The sequence below is a fragment of the Trachemys scripta genome, chromosome 1 (genome assembly GCF_013100865.1).
Source record: "Trachemys scripta elegans isolate TJP31775 chromosome 1, CAS_Tse_1.0, whole genome shotgun sequence".
In the NCBI taxonomy this organism is placed as follows: domain Eukaryota; kingdom Metazoa; phylum Chordata; order Testudines; family Emydidae; genus Trachemys; species Trachemys scripta.
The window spans coordinates 157,743,046-157,759,692 of record NC_048298.1 but is presented as its reverse complement, the minus strand read 5'-3'; the positions used below and the strand labels follow the sequence as shown (position 1 = coordinate 157,759,692).

General features: G+C 45.3%; 1 protein-coding gene across 1 annotated transcript in view; it reads right to left on the bottom strand.

Moving 5' to 3' along the window:
* The window catches only part of NECTIN3 (nectin cell adhesion molecule 3), a 123,377-nt gene that overhangs the window by 29,688 nt on the left and 77,042 nt on the right, over positions 1 to 16,647 (bottom strand). Inside the window, exon 7 of the mRNA XM_034790849.1 lies at positions 13,258 to 13,339. Within this exon, the coding sequence (XP_034646740.1) occupies positions 13,258 to 13,339 (82 nt within the window). The remainder of the gene's footprint in view (positions 1 to 13,257; positions 13,340 to 16,647) is intronic.

Genomic DNA, 16,647 nt, shown 5'->3' with positions numbered 1-16,647 from the left:
TCTGCCACTCCCTGGCCGCCCAGCTGCGAAGGCAGCGCCACCGCCAGCAGCAGTGCACAAGTAATGGTGGCTGAGCTGAGCCCCGGCACCTTTTTCATTACAAATTAAGCAGTGCCAGTAAGTTACGTACTAAGGAAGTCATAGACAAATGATAGGCAGTTCATCATTGTTTGTGAACTTAATGATTAACATTTAAGGTGAGCTATCAGGCCACACTGGAAGCCTTGGTGGGTCACATTTGGCCCATAGGCTGCTTACTGATTATCTCTGTTAAATGGATTAACAATAACTGGCTAACTGATAGGTCTCAAATTGTAACTGTAAACGACGAATTGTCACTAAGCAGGTTGGTTTTCAGTCTGTAGAGATCAGTTCTTGGTCCTATACTATTTAGGATTTTTGCCAATGCTGGAAGAAAAATCACCACTGATGAAATTTGCAAAGGGCTTGAAACCTGGCCCACAATTCAAGAATAATGTTGATCAATTGGAGAGCGTTCAGAGAAGAGCCATGAGACCGATTAAAGGATTAGAAAACATGCCTAAGGCCTGGTCTACACTACGGGTTTAGGTCGACTTTAGCAGCGTTAAATCGAATTAAGCCTGGACACGTCCACACGACGAAGCCCTTTCTTTCGACTTAAAGGGTCCTTTAAACCGGTTTCTTTACACCACCTCCGACGAGGGGATTAGCGATAAAACCGGCCTTTGCAGGTCGGAATTGGGGTAGTGTGGACGGAATTCGACGTTATTGGCCTCCGGGAGCTATCCCACAGTGCTTCATTGTGACCGCTCTGGACAGCACTCTCAACTCAGATGCACTGACCAGGTAAACAGGAAAAGACCCGCGAATGTTTGAATTTCATTTCCTGTTTGCTCAGCGTGGAGAGCACAGGTGACCACGCAGAGCTCATCAGCACAGGTAACCGTGATGGAGTCCCAGGATCGCAAAAGAGCACCAGCATGGACCGAACGGGATGTACGGGATCTGCTCGCCATATGGGGAGATGAATCAGTGCTAGCTGAACTCCGTAGCAGTAAAAGAAATGGCAAAGTATTAGAAAAGGTCTCCAAGGCCATGAAGGACCGAGGCCATAACAGGGACACACAGCAGTGCCACGTGAAAAATTAAGGAGCTACGGCAAGCCTACCACAAAGCCAGAGAAGCAAACGGAAGGTCCGGGGCAGAGCCACAAACTTGCCGCTTCTACGCGGAGCTGCATGCCATTCTAGGGGGTGCAGCCACCACTACCCCAACCGTGTGCTAGGACTCTGTCAATGGAGAAACACACAGGGAAGACGGTTCGGGGAACAAGGAAGATGAGGATGGAGGTACTGTAGGTAGCTCACAGCAGCAAGGAAGCGGAGAAACTGGTTTCCCCAACAGCCAGGATGTTTGTTACCCTGGACCTGGAACCAGTAACCCCCGAACTCACCCAAGACCCTCAGGGCACACAGGAGACCTCTGGTGAGTGTACCTTTGTAAATATTTGTAAACATTACACATGGTTTAAAAGCAAGCATGTTTAATGATTAATTTGCCCTGGCAATCGCGGCCAGTACATCTACTGGAAAAGTCTGTTAACGTGTATGGGGATGGAGCGGAAATCCTCCAGGGACATCTCCAGAAAGCTCTCCTTCATGTACTCCAGGCCAGTAGCACGTAGTCTGGAATCATTGCATAACAAAGCATGGCAGCGTATGGTCCCGGTGTTTGCTGGCATGCAGACAATATCCATTCCTTATCTCTCTTTGTTATCCTCAGGAGAGTGATATCATTCACGGTCACCTAGTTCAAATGGGGTGATTTTATTAAGGGGACATTCAGAGGCGCCCGTTCCTGCTCTTCTGAACAGAAATGTTCCCCGCTGTTAACCATGCGGTGGGGGGGAGGGGTGAAGTGATCATCCCAGAGAATTGTGTGTGTGTGTGGGGGAGGGGGGGTGGTTTACTTGGGTTTGTGCCGCATGTTAACCGGGAAACCGCAGCCCCTCCTTTTACATTGAAAACCCATTTTAAATGGACAACCCAATTCATCCTTGATATGGGAAATGCGCTGCTGTTTGAAACCTTTCCCGCATGTTAAGAAGGTTAAAAAAGCCAAAACACTGTGGCCTACCATGGCTGCCTGCAAGCCGAAATATGCGACCTTGTAATGAAAGAGTGTACCCATTGTTCTCTAAAATGTGTCTTTTTTAACAACCTCTCCCTTCTCCTCCACCAGCTGCAAATGTTTCTCCTTCGCAGAGGCTCGTGAACATTAGAAAGAGAAAACGTAGGACGAGGGACGATATGTTCATGGAGCTGCAGATGTCCTCCCACGCTGATAGAGCACAGCAGAATGCGTGGAGGCAGTCAATGTCGGACATGAGAAAAGCACAATATGAACGAGAGGAGAGGTGGTGGGCTGAATGGCGGGATGAAAAGAGCAAGTGGCGGGCTGAAGACGATAGGTGGCGTCTGCTTGCAGACAGACGGCAAGAGTCAATGCTCCGTCTGCTGGAGCATCAAACTGATATGCTCGAGCGTATGGTTGAGCTGCAGGAAAGGCAGCAGGAGCAGAGACCGCCGCTACAGCCCCTGTTTAACCAACAGCCCTCCTCCCCAAGTTCCATAGCCTCCTCACCCAGATGCGGTGGGGGGGCCTCCGTCCACCCAGTCACTCCACCCCAGATGATCGCCCAAGCATCAGAAGGCTGGCCTTCAATAAGACTTAAAGTTTTAAAATGCAGTGTGTCCTTTTCCATCCCTCCTCCCCCACCCATCCCAGGCTACCTTGGCAATTATCCCCCTACTTCTGTGACGAACTAATAAAGAATGCATGAATGTGAAAAAACAATGACTTTATTGCCTCTGCAAGCGGTGCTCGAATTGGGGAGGGTGGGGTGGGGTGGTTGGTTTACAGGGAAGTAGAGTGAACCGGGTCGGGGGGGGGGGGGGAGTTGGAGGGTTCATCAAGGAGAAACAAACAGAAGTTTCACACAGTAGCCTGGCCAGTCACAAAACTCGTTTTCAAAGTTTCTCTGATGCGCACCGCGCCCTGCTGTGCTCCTCTAACCGCCCTGGTGTCTGGCTGCGCGTAATCAGCGGCCAGGCGAGTTGCCTCAACCTCCCACCCCGCCATAAAGGTCTCCCCCTTACTCTCACAGATATTGTGGAGCGCACAGCAAGCAGCAATAACAATGGGGATATTCTTTTCGCTGAGGTCTGAGCGAGTCAGTAAGCTGCGCCAGCGCGCTTTTAAACGTCCAAATGCACATTCCACCACCATTCGGCACTTGCTCAGCCTGTAGTTGAACAGGTCCTGACTCCTGTCCAGGCTGCCTGTGTACGGCTTCATGAGCCATGGCATTAAGGGGTAGGCTGGGTCCCCAAGGATCACGATAGGCATTTCAACATCCCCAACGGTTACTTTCTGGTCCGGGAAGAAAGTCCCTTCCTTCAGCTTTCGAAACAGACCAGAGTTCCTGAAGACGCGAGCATCAAGTACCTTTCCCGGCCATCCCAAGTTGATGTTGGTGAAACGTCCCTTGTGATCCACCAGGGCTTGCAGCAGCATTGAAAAGTACCCCTTGTGGTTTACGTAGTCGGTGGCTTGGTGCTCCGGTGACAAGATAGGGATATGGGTTCCATCTATGGCCCCGACACAGTTTGGGAATCCCATTTCAGCAAAACCATCCACTATTGACTGCACGTTGCCCAGAGTCACTACCCTTGATATCACCAGTTCTTTCATTGCCCTGGCAAATTGGATCACAGCAGCCCCCACCGTAGATTTGCCCACTCCAAATTGATTCCCGACTGACCGGTAGCTGTCTGGCGTTGCAAGCTTCCACAGGGCTATCGCCACTCGCTTCTCAACTGTGAGGGCTGCTCTCATCTTGGTATCCTGGCGTTTCAGGGCAGGGGAAAGCAAGTCACAAAGTTCCATGAAAGTGGCCTTACGCATGCGAAAGTTTCACAGCCACTGGGAATTGTCCCATACCTGCAGCACGATGCGGTCCCACCAGTCTGTGCTTGTTTCCCGGGCCCAGAATCGGCGTTCCACGGCATGAACCTGCCCCAGTGACACCATGATTTCCACATTGCTGGGGCCTGTGCCTTGTGAGAGGTCTATGTCCATGTCAATTTCCTCATCACTCTCTTCGCCGCACTGCAATCGCCTCCTCGGCTGGTCCGGGTTTCGCCTTGGCATGTCCTGGCTCTGCATATACTCCAGGACAATGCGCGTGGTGTTCATAGTGCTCATAATTGCCGCGGTGATCTGAGCGGGCTCCATGATCCCAGTGCTAGCTATGGCGCCTGGTCAGAAAAAAGGCACGAAACTAGTATCTGATGGACCAGGAGAAGGAGGGAGGGAGGGAGGGAGGGCCGAGTGACAACATGGCGTACAGGTACAGGGAATTAAAATCAAGAAAGGTGGCTGTGCATCAGGGAGAAACACAAACAACTGTCACACAGAATGGTCCCCCCAAAGATTAAACTGAAAACCCTGGGTTTAGCAGGCCATTGATTTGACGGAGGGAGGGGGAAGCAAATGAATACAGAGCAAATCTATTTTTTACATCTTAAGACGACGGTGCAGCGTGACTGATAGCCCTCGGCATCTTTCTGGGTGCTTGGCAGCAAATAATGGGCGCTTGGCAGTTAGTGTATTACGATGGCCTTCAGGCCTATTGCACGATCTGCTGCTCAGGGAAGACTCTGCTAATGTGCGATGAGCCAACTTGTAATAGGACGGTTACCAGTCGTAATACACCATCTACTGCCAAAAGGCAAGGGGCTGGTGCAATGCAGCCCCACGGCTGCCAGCACCCAGATCGCCGATGAAGGCTACCAGTCTACTGCACCGTCTACCGCCAAAAAGCAGTTAGCAGCTGCTGCTGCTGTGTAGCAATGCAGTCCCACGTCTGCCGGCACCCAGAAGACATAGGGTGACTGTGAGCTCAGCTGAGCTGAGCGGGCTCCATGCTAGCCGTGGTATGTTGTCTGCACAGGTAACCCAGGTAAAAAGGCGCGAATCTATTGTCTGCTGTTGCTGTGACGGGGGGGGGAGGGGCCTGACGACATGTACCCAGAATTCCAAGGGGCGGCGGAGACTGCGGGAACTGTGGGATAGCTGTGGGATAGCTACCCATAGTGCAATGCTCCGGAAGTCGACGTTAGCCTCGTACTGTGGACGCGGTCCGCCGACTAGAGCACTTAGAGCATTTTATGTGGGGACACACACAATCTGCTGTATACAACCGATTTCTATAAAACCGGCTTCTATAAATTCGAACTAATTTCGTAGTGTAGACATACCCTTATACTGACCGACTCAAGGAGCTTAAACTATTTAGCTTAAGACAGATAAGGTTAAAGGGTGACTTGATTACAGTCTATAAGATGGGGAACAGAACAAATATTTAATAATGGGGCTCTTCCATGTAGCACAGAAAGTGTAACATGATTCAATGGCTGGAAGTTGAAGACAAATTCAGACTGGAAATAAGGTATAAACTTTTAATGGTGAGCGTAATTAACCACTGGAACAACTTACCAAGGGTTGTGATGGATTCTCCATCACTGACAATTTCTAAAACAAGAGTGGACTTTTTCTTAAATGGTATGTTCTAGGGATTATTTTAGGGAAGTTCTATGGCCTGTGCTATACAGGAAGTCAGCCTAGATGATCACAGCAGTCCCTTCCGGCCTTAGAATCCATGAATTACTGTAAAATTATGCCTAGCCAGCATATTATAAATGACAGTAGTTGTAGGAGATTGATTACAATACATTATCCAATAGAAACCATGTCAGACATATTTGCTTTAGTAACTGCTCAATTTTTTCTTCATCTTTCACAGTCAAACTAGTCAATTAGCGCTCTTCCTGTTTTAAGTAAGCACTAACTAATATAACAGGACTGCTGCTTTTCCAATATCCCACATACAAACACCAGGCCTTTTTCTTAACGACTCCTAGCAAAAAGCAGAGGCAACAAGTGGTACTGATATCTTATGTAGAGCTTGGTAAAAAAAATTTTATAAATACTTTATTTGCCAAAAATGCAGTTTTGGTCAACCCAAAGCAATTTATTAATTTGACAAATAGTTGCAGCAAGTTTCTTTTCCCTGGGGCCTAAAAGCCATTCACAGACTAACCAACGGAGAGAGGTGGTGGTGGTGGGTCATTCATTGTGGCAATTTATAGTCATTCAGCCAGAAACCTGGCATGACTCTGTAGCATTGGCTAGATCATTCACCAAGAATTTAGGACACTCAAGTCTATGCTGCAATGACTAATTATTATTTATTTACATAAAATTACAACTTCACTAGGAGACTGACAAAGCCCCCACCAGATTATTTCATAGCCTAGCAGCTAGGACACTCCTGCAACATAGGACAATGAAATTCAATTCCCTCCTCCACATCAGGGACACGGGTGAATTGAACCTACTCTTCACATAGGTGAATGTCCTAACCACTGAGCTACAACTTACAAAGGAGGTCAGCAGCAATGCGCTCACCTCTGGTCGTTTTGGGAATTTAGCACTTTAGAAATGCCTGAAAATATTCATTTCGGTTTCAACTAAAGAGATTTCATTTGGATTCGGTTTGACCTGAACCAAAAGCTGGTTTCGATTTTTTGAACTGCCAATGAACTGAAAAGTCACTCACTCACTGAACTTCTCACACAGACTTTAGTGCAAAGAGATTCCCCAAGGACAACTAAACTAATCCTGACAGTGTCAAAGAGCACTAGCCGTGAAAGTGTCCTTGGGCAAGTAGTAGTACCTTGATTGCGTACAGCTCTCAGGCAATTCTCAAATGTTATGAACTATTTTTAATTCTTTCAGTTTGGGGAAGAACACAGGTAGGTGAATCAATTGGTTAAGGTAAAATTCCAAAACTACTTGAGGGGTCATTTTAGGGTGTAGGTACAAGGAAACCTTATCCTTATGGAATATGTGTATGGAGGATCAGCCATCATTGCTCCACGTTCATCAACCCGTCTTGCTGAGATGATGACTACAAAGAAATCAACCTTCATGGGAAGGAGACATATTGAGAAAGCAGCCAAAAGTTCAAAGGGGGGAGGGGGAACTTGTGAGTACTGAGCGAACAGGGTTTAGATCCCACTGGAGAGTAGGCTTCTGAATATGAGGACAAACCTGATGTTAGAGACAAAGTGGGTAAAGTAATCTTTTATTGGACCAACTTTTGTTGGTGAGACAGACAAGCTTTCGAGCCACACAGCTCTTCTTCAGGTTTGGGAAAGTTTGTCTCTCACCAACAGAGGCTGGTCCAATAAAAGATATTACTTAACCCACCATGTCTCTCTAATATCATCTTAGAACTGACATGGCTACAATGACTCAGCAAACCTAAATACCAACCCTTGCGGTGGAGCGGACATGGATTGGGATGCCTGATCTTGCTGTTCTACTGGGGCAGAAACTTGGGGAATATTGGGAGGAGGATTGGTCCTCAGGATGACATGTGTAGGAGTTTGGGAACCAGAATGGTTGGGGCTAGAAGGGGGAAATCAGGATGACCCGTACTCTTTCCTGCCGGATTTTGCATAGAATCCATGGCAAGAGCAGCAGCAGAGGACAGGCAAAGGAAAGTTGAACTGGTCTGACCAAGGAAGAAGTAGAGTTTTGCCCTGGGAGTGGCGACCTATGGCTCCTCTGGAGCAACTTGTGGTGCATTTCTTGTTTGCTTGAGGAATGAACAGATCCCTTGTTGGGGTTCCCCATAGAGCGAAAATAATGCACAGTACCAAATAGTGGAGCTCTCACTTGTGGTCGACTGCAAAATGTCTGCTGCGAGAATCCGCAAGCACATTTTGCTTCCCTGGAAGATAGGCTGTTGATAGAGTAATGTGACTGCTGATACACCAGTTTCAAAGGTGGACTGCTTCTGCACACAAGGAGGCAGATCTCGCTCTTCCCTGCTTGTAGATGTCATAACATTGTCGGACATTATAAAGACATGGTGAGCATGGATGAATTGAAGAAAGGATTCACATGCTTTCCAGACAGCTCGCAACTCCAAGACATTGAGGTGCATTCTGGACTCTCGAGAGGTCCAGGTACCTTGTGCTGTGTGGCTGTTCATGTGAGCTCTCCAACCTAACAGGGATGCATCTGTAATAATACTCCTGTCCAGAGTGGAAGGGAGAAAAGAGGTTACTCATCTTGTGTAGTAACTGAGGTTCTTCAAGATGGCTGTTCCTGTGGGTTTTCCTCTTTAGGTGTCTGTGCGATTTCAGGCGCAGGGAGCAGACACCTAAAGTGAAGCACCCACAGGAACACTCCTCGAAGAAGGGACTCCCATGCATATCTGATGAGGATTTGCCCATCACAGCAGAGAAAATACTCATTGACTGGAAATGTCACCAAGAGGTTCATGGAATTGCAATTTCGATAATATACTGACTGCAGCTGTGTTTGAAAGAATGGGGTGACAGATGCATGGAGGCCATATGACTTAGGAGAGAGAGACATGACTTGACTGATACTTGAACATTATTTGCGACATGGGCAATGATAGTTTTCATGGCCTGGAACCGGTCCTTGGGCAGATATGCTCTTGCAGTTATAGAATTTGAGGTTGTCCTGATCAAGTCCAGAAGGGGGAGGAGGGCTTTGCTTCACGTCTGGCAGGTATGGCTGGAGAATGATTGGCAAATACTGCACCTCGCCATGATGTGGACTTCTTCACAGTAGTACAGGCTGCGCTGGTGCTCATCACTGACCAAGAAGAATCGCAGGCAGGAAGCAGAGTTTGATGCCTGGGCATAGTCTGGCACCCAAACAGGGTATGGGGGTCCTCTCAGGAGACTAACACTAAAACACTAAAAACTGTAAAAACTCTTAAAACTGTTATAACTATTTACGAACTATGTTATTCTTATTTTGTAGAATGAAGCCAAAGCCATGGACGCTGAAGGTTCTGACCCGGACTATGTGGTGGTGAGAAGGAACTGGACAGGCAGACAGTGTGACCTGCCCTTTATTCCCTCAGACAGAGGCATGAGGTGAGCCAGAGCACATGCACAGACCAATGGATGCTACTTTCAAATTCTCCAGTTCTGAATGCATGGTGTGTATGTGTAACCTCATAATGCAATACAATGAAGCATTTGAAGAATCACTACTGCTTTCTCCATTAGGACCTTTAACTTTAAGACATTACCTTCAGTCCAAACCTCCTCTTCTGCAAAGAAAATGTGCGTCTCAATATCTTAGAGATCTTTGAATATGTCAATGAACTAATGGATAAAGGATAAATGATGGTTCATTTCAGCTTCCAAAAATCCTCTGACAAGATCCCTCATAAGTTACCACAGAAAGTCCACATGGTCATAGGGTGAGAAAGTAAATTTTGTCATAGTTAGGTAACCGACTAGGAAACAGTCAAAACTAGAATTAAATGGCTGATTTTTCTCATGGCAAAAGGTTAACAGTAGAGTGCACCAAGGTTATATACCAAGGCCAAGAGTTTAAAATATTTGTTAATAGTCTGGAGTAGGCAAAGAGGTGAGTAATGAGGAAAAAAAGTTACAGTTCATACAAAGTTATATAGATTAGTGAGAATCACTGAGGAATTTCCCATGGACCTAAACAAACTAGGTTATTTGGCTGCATTACGGCAGGTGAATGCAATGTCAATAAATGCAAAGAAAGGCACACTGTATAGAAAAAAAAAAAATCAAGAATACTCTTACAACTCTCAAGGGTCTAAATAGACTTAATCTGCTCATGAAAGGGGCACAGATGTCATTGTTGGCCGCTCAGTGAACACCTCTACTAAAGGTTAAAAAAAGGAAATGATATCAGGATGCCTAAGGAATAGGACGACACTAATAAGATTTTATATAAAATCATTATATACATCATTTGTGTGGCCTCACCTGAAACAGTGGCCACCACATCTTAAAGAAAGGTCTATTACAGAAAGCAAAGGGGTTCAGAGAACTGTGATGAGAACGGTCAAGGGCATGGAAAAATATTAGGATTGTTTACCATAGAAATAAAAGCGGACATGATAAAATAAATTAAATAATGTGTGGAATAGAGAAGGTAGATTGGGAACTTCTGTCCTCCCTGTCTCATTACACAAGAACAACTAGACATTTAGTGACACTATCAGACAGCAAATTCAAAATTGAATTAAGGAAATAACTTTTCACACAACCTGTGATTAGATTTTGAAACTGATTGCCTCAAAAAGTTGGTCAAAAATGTTCAAATTTTAACAGGGGACTGGACATTTATATCAATAAGAGTATCAGTTTTCATAATTAATACATTTTGCAAGACACTAAGCCTGGATGCTTAAAGCAATCTCAATGAGATATCGGGGTGAGACCGAATGGGGCTGGGGGGCAAGAGGAGAGGGAGAACAAAGAAGTTTTCATCAGGCTTACAGTGTTATCGGTCTTGCAACTAACAGCAGAGTCCATAACTCCATAATTAAGAACTTCATTATTTAACTATGGTGAAGGAAATGCTGTTTTTTTTTTGCAGAAGTTTTCCTTCAGGCAATTCTTGACCAAAAACAATAGAATGTGTGAACCAAGTGTGAAAGTGTTCAGTGTGAAAACTCAGCTTTCTTCCAAAGCTGAAGTCTTCTCCTGGTGTCCTAAAAACAAGCTATCACTCCAGTTGCGCTCATACAAAACCAAGATGAACAACATCTTGTCCCAAATCTCCATCACCCTTTTCTCCCCATTTCACTTTAATAACTCTCATTGCTTTTAAACCCAATTCATCTCAGTGATTGTGTGTGAAAGAAAAAAACGAAGGTCTAACATATGCCTCACCCCCCTATTTAAGGTACAAGACAGTCACGCTGGTCTTTTTCTCCCCTTAACACATAACTAGAGCCTTAATTATTTCAGGCTGTCCCAACTGCATCTTCTCTCTCTCTAACCTCGTTATAGTAAAATGAGCAGTCAATATTCAAACACTAGTATCTTAAGTATCAGTTTTCTTGCTTTATATGGTTAGTAAGTTAAGAGGAAAGAATTACAGAAAAATTTCAGCCAATAGACTGAATGGTGAACTATTTTACAATGGAGCTTGGTATGTATTACAATGGAGCCTGTATTACAATGGAGCTTGGTATGGTAAACTTTTAACATGAACTTGATTAAATACTATAGGTACTGAACTGAAGCCCAAATTAGAGCACTCCTAGAATGAAACTCTAGGTACAGTGAAGTCAATGTTTTTTCTGTCATTGACTTCAATGGGACCAGGATTTCACTCCTAGACTTTGAGGTTCAAAATCCACATCCAGCCTCAATTTTGAGGCTCATAAAACCTCTACATTTTATGGGGTGGTTGGGTATAGTGCATTACATGAAGTGAAATACTAATATTTCCCATTGAGGATGCTTTCAGTAATGAATGTTAAAATTAGTTGTATATATGTTGCCTATTGCAGAAGAAACCTTTCTAGTAAATGAAGTCATCCAAGTCTGACTGACAGCAGAGTTGACGAGTTCAATTATGACAAAGGTATTCAGTGGCTTATGCCTGCCACCCCATCACAGAAGCCATCATTGTAAGGCACCTCCATTACTGAAAGACCATACTGTGACGTTGTACAGTCTATACGGTTTTATAAAAACATAAGTGAATATAATGCAACTGTGATGTGCTTCGTGCAAAAGGTCTCTTGTAAGGTATCATTACAAAGCTCAATCTACTGAGTGTGATCATCCTATTTGTAGAAACGTACCACTCTTGTATCTAAAACTAGAAATATAAAACATAACTCTGAGGGCCTATTGTAATTATGTAAAGTGTGGGCCATTAATGATGGTTTGGAATCTTGATGACGCCCATTAACCAGGACCATTGTCTGCAGATGGCTGTGTTTACCTGTTAGTCTTCCTGTATGTGTGTGTGCTGGCAAGTGGGCAATGAAGTCTTGCAGTGACATGTGATCATGTCACCTGAACTGGAATCCATCTTTAACCTGGTGCTTTTCCAGTGACTGGGGGGTGGAAACCCAGAGGGACAAAGGGTTCCCGCCTTATGCAAAAGATATATCAAGGGGTGGAAGAGAACAAAGGGAGAGAGGAGCCATCATGAAGAATCCCCTAGCTATCACCAGAGCTGGAACAAGCGCTGTACCAGGGGAAAGAATTGTGCCCAGGCCTGGAAGGTGTCCAGTCTGAGAAAAACTTACTCAAGCATCTCTGAAGATGAGAATCTGTATTTAGCTTGATTAGACATTGATTTGCGTATTTTATTTTATTTTGCTTGGTGACTTACTTTGTTCTGTCTGTTACTACTTGGTACCACTTAAATCCCATTTTCTGTATTTAATAAAATCACTTTTTATTTAGTAATTTACTCAGAGTATGTATTAATACCTGGGGGAGCAAACAACTGTGTCTCTCTCTCTATCAGTGTTATAGAGGTCGAACAATTTATGAGTTTGCCGTGCATAAGCTTTATACAGGGTAAAACAGATTTATTTGGGTTTAGACCCCATTGGGAGTTGGGCATCTAAGTGCTAAAGACAAGCACACTTCTGTGAGCTGTTTTCAGGTAAACTTGAAGCTTTGGGACAAGTGATTCAGACCCTGGGTCTGTGTTGGAGCAGATGGGAGTGTCTGGCTCAGCAAGACAGGGTGCTGGAGCCCTGAGCCGGCAGGGAAAACAGGAACAGGGGTAGTCTTTGCACATCGGGTGGCAGTTCCCAAGGGGGTTTCTGTGATTCAACCCGTCACACATACACTAGGTTAACAAGATGGCGGCTCCTGTGGTTCTTCCATGTCCGGGGGCATTATTAATTCATCTGCGTAAGGAAGCTTAGGCGGACAAACCATTAATACTTCTCACAATGCAGTTCTGTCCCCATCTTTTCAGGTGCACTAGAATATTCTGGAGCATAAAATAACCAACTACCATTTACGAGTTATTTTGCTTTAGAGCAGCTACAGCATTGTGTTTAATACATGCCAATTACGGCATTTCCATATAAAATTAATATATTATACGCAGAGAAAACAAATAGCTAATTAAAATGAAACCCTTTTAATACTTTGTTTTAATACTTCAGTAAAATAGTAGTTTCTTTCACGTAAGTTTAAATCAACAACTTCATGTTGCAGAAATCCAACATTAGTCAATTCCCATTACAAGGAGCTGTACATCTAACACTGAAGTATTATTTTAAGCCACATAATGTTAGTTAGCACATGCTTATTCTCCGTTTTGAAGTGTTAAAATCACTCATTCACCTACCTGAATGACTTCTTTCTGAGATACAGAGAGTGCTCTTTCCTCATATGAAGGTGGTGGTTTGTGTGTGGGTGGAAGATCAATCCTGCATAAAGAGATAATACAGTTTGACTTGGCATATTTATGAAGACCAAATGAACAGTAAAGTCAACGTTCTCCACAGTAATACCTTCACAGAAACATTAACCAACTCAAAAATGCCCTGGATACATATTCTACAGCTTGTTTCCTCTCACCACTAATAGATCTACAATGAAACTGAGTTTTGTAAACATAACCTATTGGCAACCACCAATTACATGGCCCTTCATAGTCTTTAACTAGTTATTCTTCATATCCTATGCATTCTTTGTAATCAGTCTTGCATAAGAGATGTTTACTTTGGATAACTGTCTGCAGTACAAAAGAAAGTACTACTTATCGAAACAATGGGAATTTTATTTCTCTATGTTCAATTTAAAATTATGGGAAAGACTTCAGTGTACTAAGAATCTTAATTATGAATACTCAAATGTTAGATATTATTTCTAGCTGAGGCCTGGCCGGACAGGAGTAATTAACACACACAGGGAGACCTCACTCTTTGGAAGACAGGATTAGGCAGGTAATCATTGGACTGAAAAACAGGATATATGCACTAAATAAGGTAAGTATATAGGTCAGTAAACTAAAAAGAATGTCTTAGCGAACTAACCTAAGAGGGAGAACACACAGGGAACTATTTGTTGTGAGCTACATAAGGAACAAATAAGCTAGGAACGTAGAGATGAGATAAAGAGGAAGTTGAACCATGGACAGAACATGCTGCATGGACATTGGTTCCCACAAAGTAACCAAGCCAATCCACAAATATGTGATGTAATGTGTAGTAAATGCAAAGAGGTGTAATTTTATATATAACATCTCTTTGTATATACCTATGTAAGTGAGAGGGCTTCTGTGAAACTTTGGAGCTGTGATGTACCCTGCATCCAGCCCACTGCGTTTGAATCTGATCAATTTAGCATAGCACTGTTGTACGCCAAATAAAAATACCTGAATGATGAAGTGGAACTGAGTTCTTGGGAAGCTGATGGGAAAAGGTCTCAGAGGGAATCCCAACATTATCATCCTTAATGAATTTTGTTAGATTTGAGTAAATCTTAGGTAATTGCTTACTTTGAAAGTTACCTCTTCTCTTCTGAGAATACCTATTTGTGAATCTTCAGTAATTAAGATGAAGTATTTCTACACAGAAAAGGAGAACACCAAATGTGTTCTCTACATATAACGTCTCCAAGTACCAGTGTGGAAGGAGAAGTTGGAAGCTGGAGCTCATAATATATACCAAGGAAGGAGTGAGTGTGTAGGTGCTAGACAACTGGGGGAGCTGTTAAATCTTTACTTTCCCAGAACAGCCAAAGTAAACGAGAATGATTTTTTTTAACAATGCATTGCAGACCTGAAAAAATAAGACTGAACTGCATTTGTCTATATTTCTTTTAGTATATGAAGTCCTCAGTTAAGTCCCATCTGACTAGTACCTCATGGATTCATTTTTGTCCACTTAATATTCAGGATGATCCCACAAACTTCAACTGCAGTTAAACATCTGAGCCTAGAGTTTTGTTTTCTTTTACTGTAGTGTGTAGTTCAACTATGAACAAGTGCAGCAGCAGCCACCTAAGAATGAAGATCTGATTTAATGTAAATTTTCTACTCTATCCTGATAAACCCTTTGAAGGGACCTTGATTTTCACCAGATCAATCATTGGCACTCCCTCTCTCCTCAAAACAGTCTATTTTTAAACAGAAACTGAGCACCAAGTAACTGAGGCACTTTTGAAAATTTTGTTTTGTGCCCGGATTGGTTAAGTATTTTAGTTTTTGATTAAGTATTTCATATGTAATATTCCTGAAAAACAAACAAACAAACAAAAAAAACTTTTTTTAGTCTGTGTATAATCAATTAATTTCATTTGAGGTACCCAGATATTTCCTTTATTTCACTGGTACCCCAACCTTATTACATAGGACCTTAGCACAACATTTTGTGGGCCAAACAGATTATACATACTTTTTATAAGATTTAAAGTCACCTGTATTGATTTATATTAAGTTCAGTTTGTTTTGTATCTACTTAAAATAAAACACCTCTGTACAGTATTGTCTAGTTACACTTGTACACATGATGACAAAATGCTTAATGAATCGTCCATTAGTACATTGCAGGCCTGCACAACTCGTAAAGTGGCGAGGGCCATATTACTCCAAAGAAAACTGCTGAGGGCCGAACCCTCCCCAGCATACCACCCCCCTTCCCCGCCCCCCCGCACATCGGTTCATTGAGGGGCAAAACCCAACGAGCCTTTATAGACCCCAGTGGCCAACTGTGCCGAGGGACTGCTCCCCAGACCAGGTTCCCCCCCGCCCCCTGAACTCCCCTGGAGGGGGCACAGCCCCCCCAACGAGCCCTTCCCACCCTGAGTCCACTCACTGGCTTTGCCAGGCTTGGGCCGCTGCAGCAGCTCGGCAGGGAGGAGCCGCCTTCTGGAGGCACCAGAAAGCCAGAGCGTCCTGCTTGCAGCAGCAAGCCCCAGACATGAAGGAGCCGGCGTGGTGCAGGGGGGCAGCAGCCCTGCAAAGGCGGCGACACGGCTAGCGGAGAGCAGCCACGCCCTCTGCCCAGGCTGCGGCACACCCCCCGGGGGGCTCCTGCAAGCTGCAGCGGATATATGTGGGCGCTGGCCCCCCATGCGCCCCACAGCTGCTCCCTCACCGCACTTGGGCTCTACGGCTCCCGGGAGTGTGAGCCACCACCGCCGCTGCCCCTCCCAGAGCAGGTGGCAGCTCGCCTGCCCGGGAGCTGCAAAGCCCGAACATGGCGAGGCTGGAGCCGGGGGGCACATGGGGGCTGCCGACTGCATGCATCTGCTGCAGCCTGTTGGCGCACCGGGGGGGAGAGCACGCTAAGCCACAGCCTGGGCAGAAGGTGCGGGGGACGTGGCTGCTTCCCAATAGTGGTGCCGGCGTGGCACAGGGGGGCAGCAGCCTTGCAAAGGTGGCGGCACCACTATTGGGAAGCATCCACGTCCCCCGCACCTCCTGCCCAGGCTGTGGCCTGGCGTGCTTCATCCCCCCCCCCCCCCCGGCGCCACAGCCTGGGCAGGAGGTGCGGGGGGCACAGCTGCTTCCCAATAGTGGTGCCGCCGCCTTTACAGGCCTGCTGCCCCCCCCCCTGTGCCATGCCGGCTCCTCCATGGCTGGGGCTCGCCGCTGCTGCAAGCCAATGCTCTGGCTCTCCAGTGCCTCCGGAAGGCTGCTCCTCCCTGCCGAGCCAGGACACCGCTTTTTGGCGCCCCCAACCACTTGGCACCCTAGGCGACTGCCTAGTTTGCCTAGTGGTTGCACTGG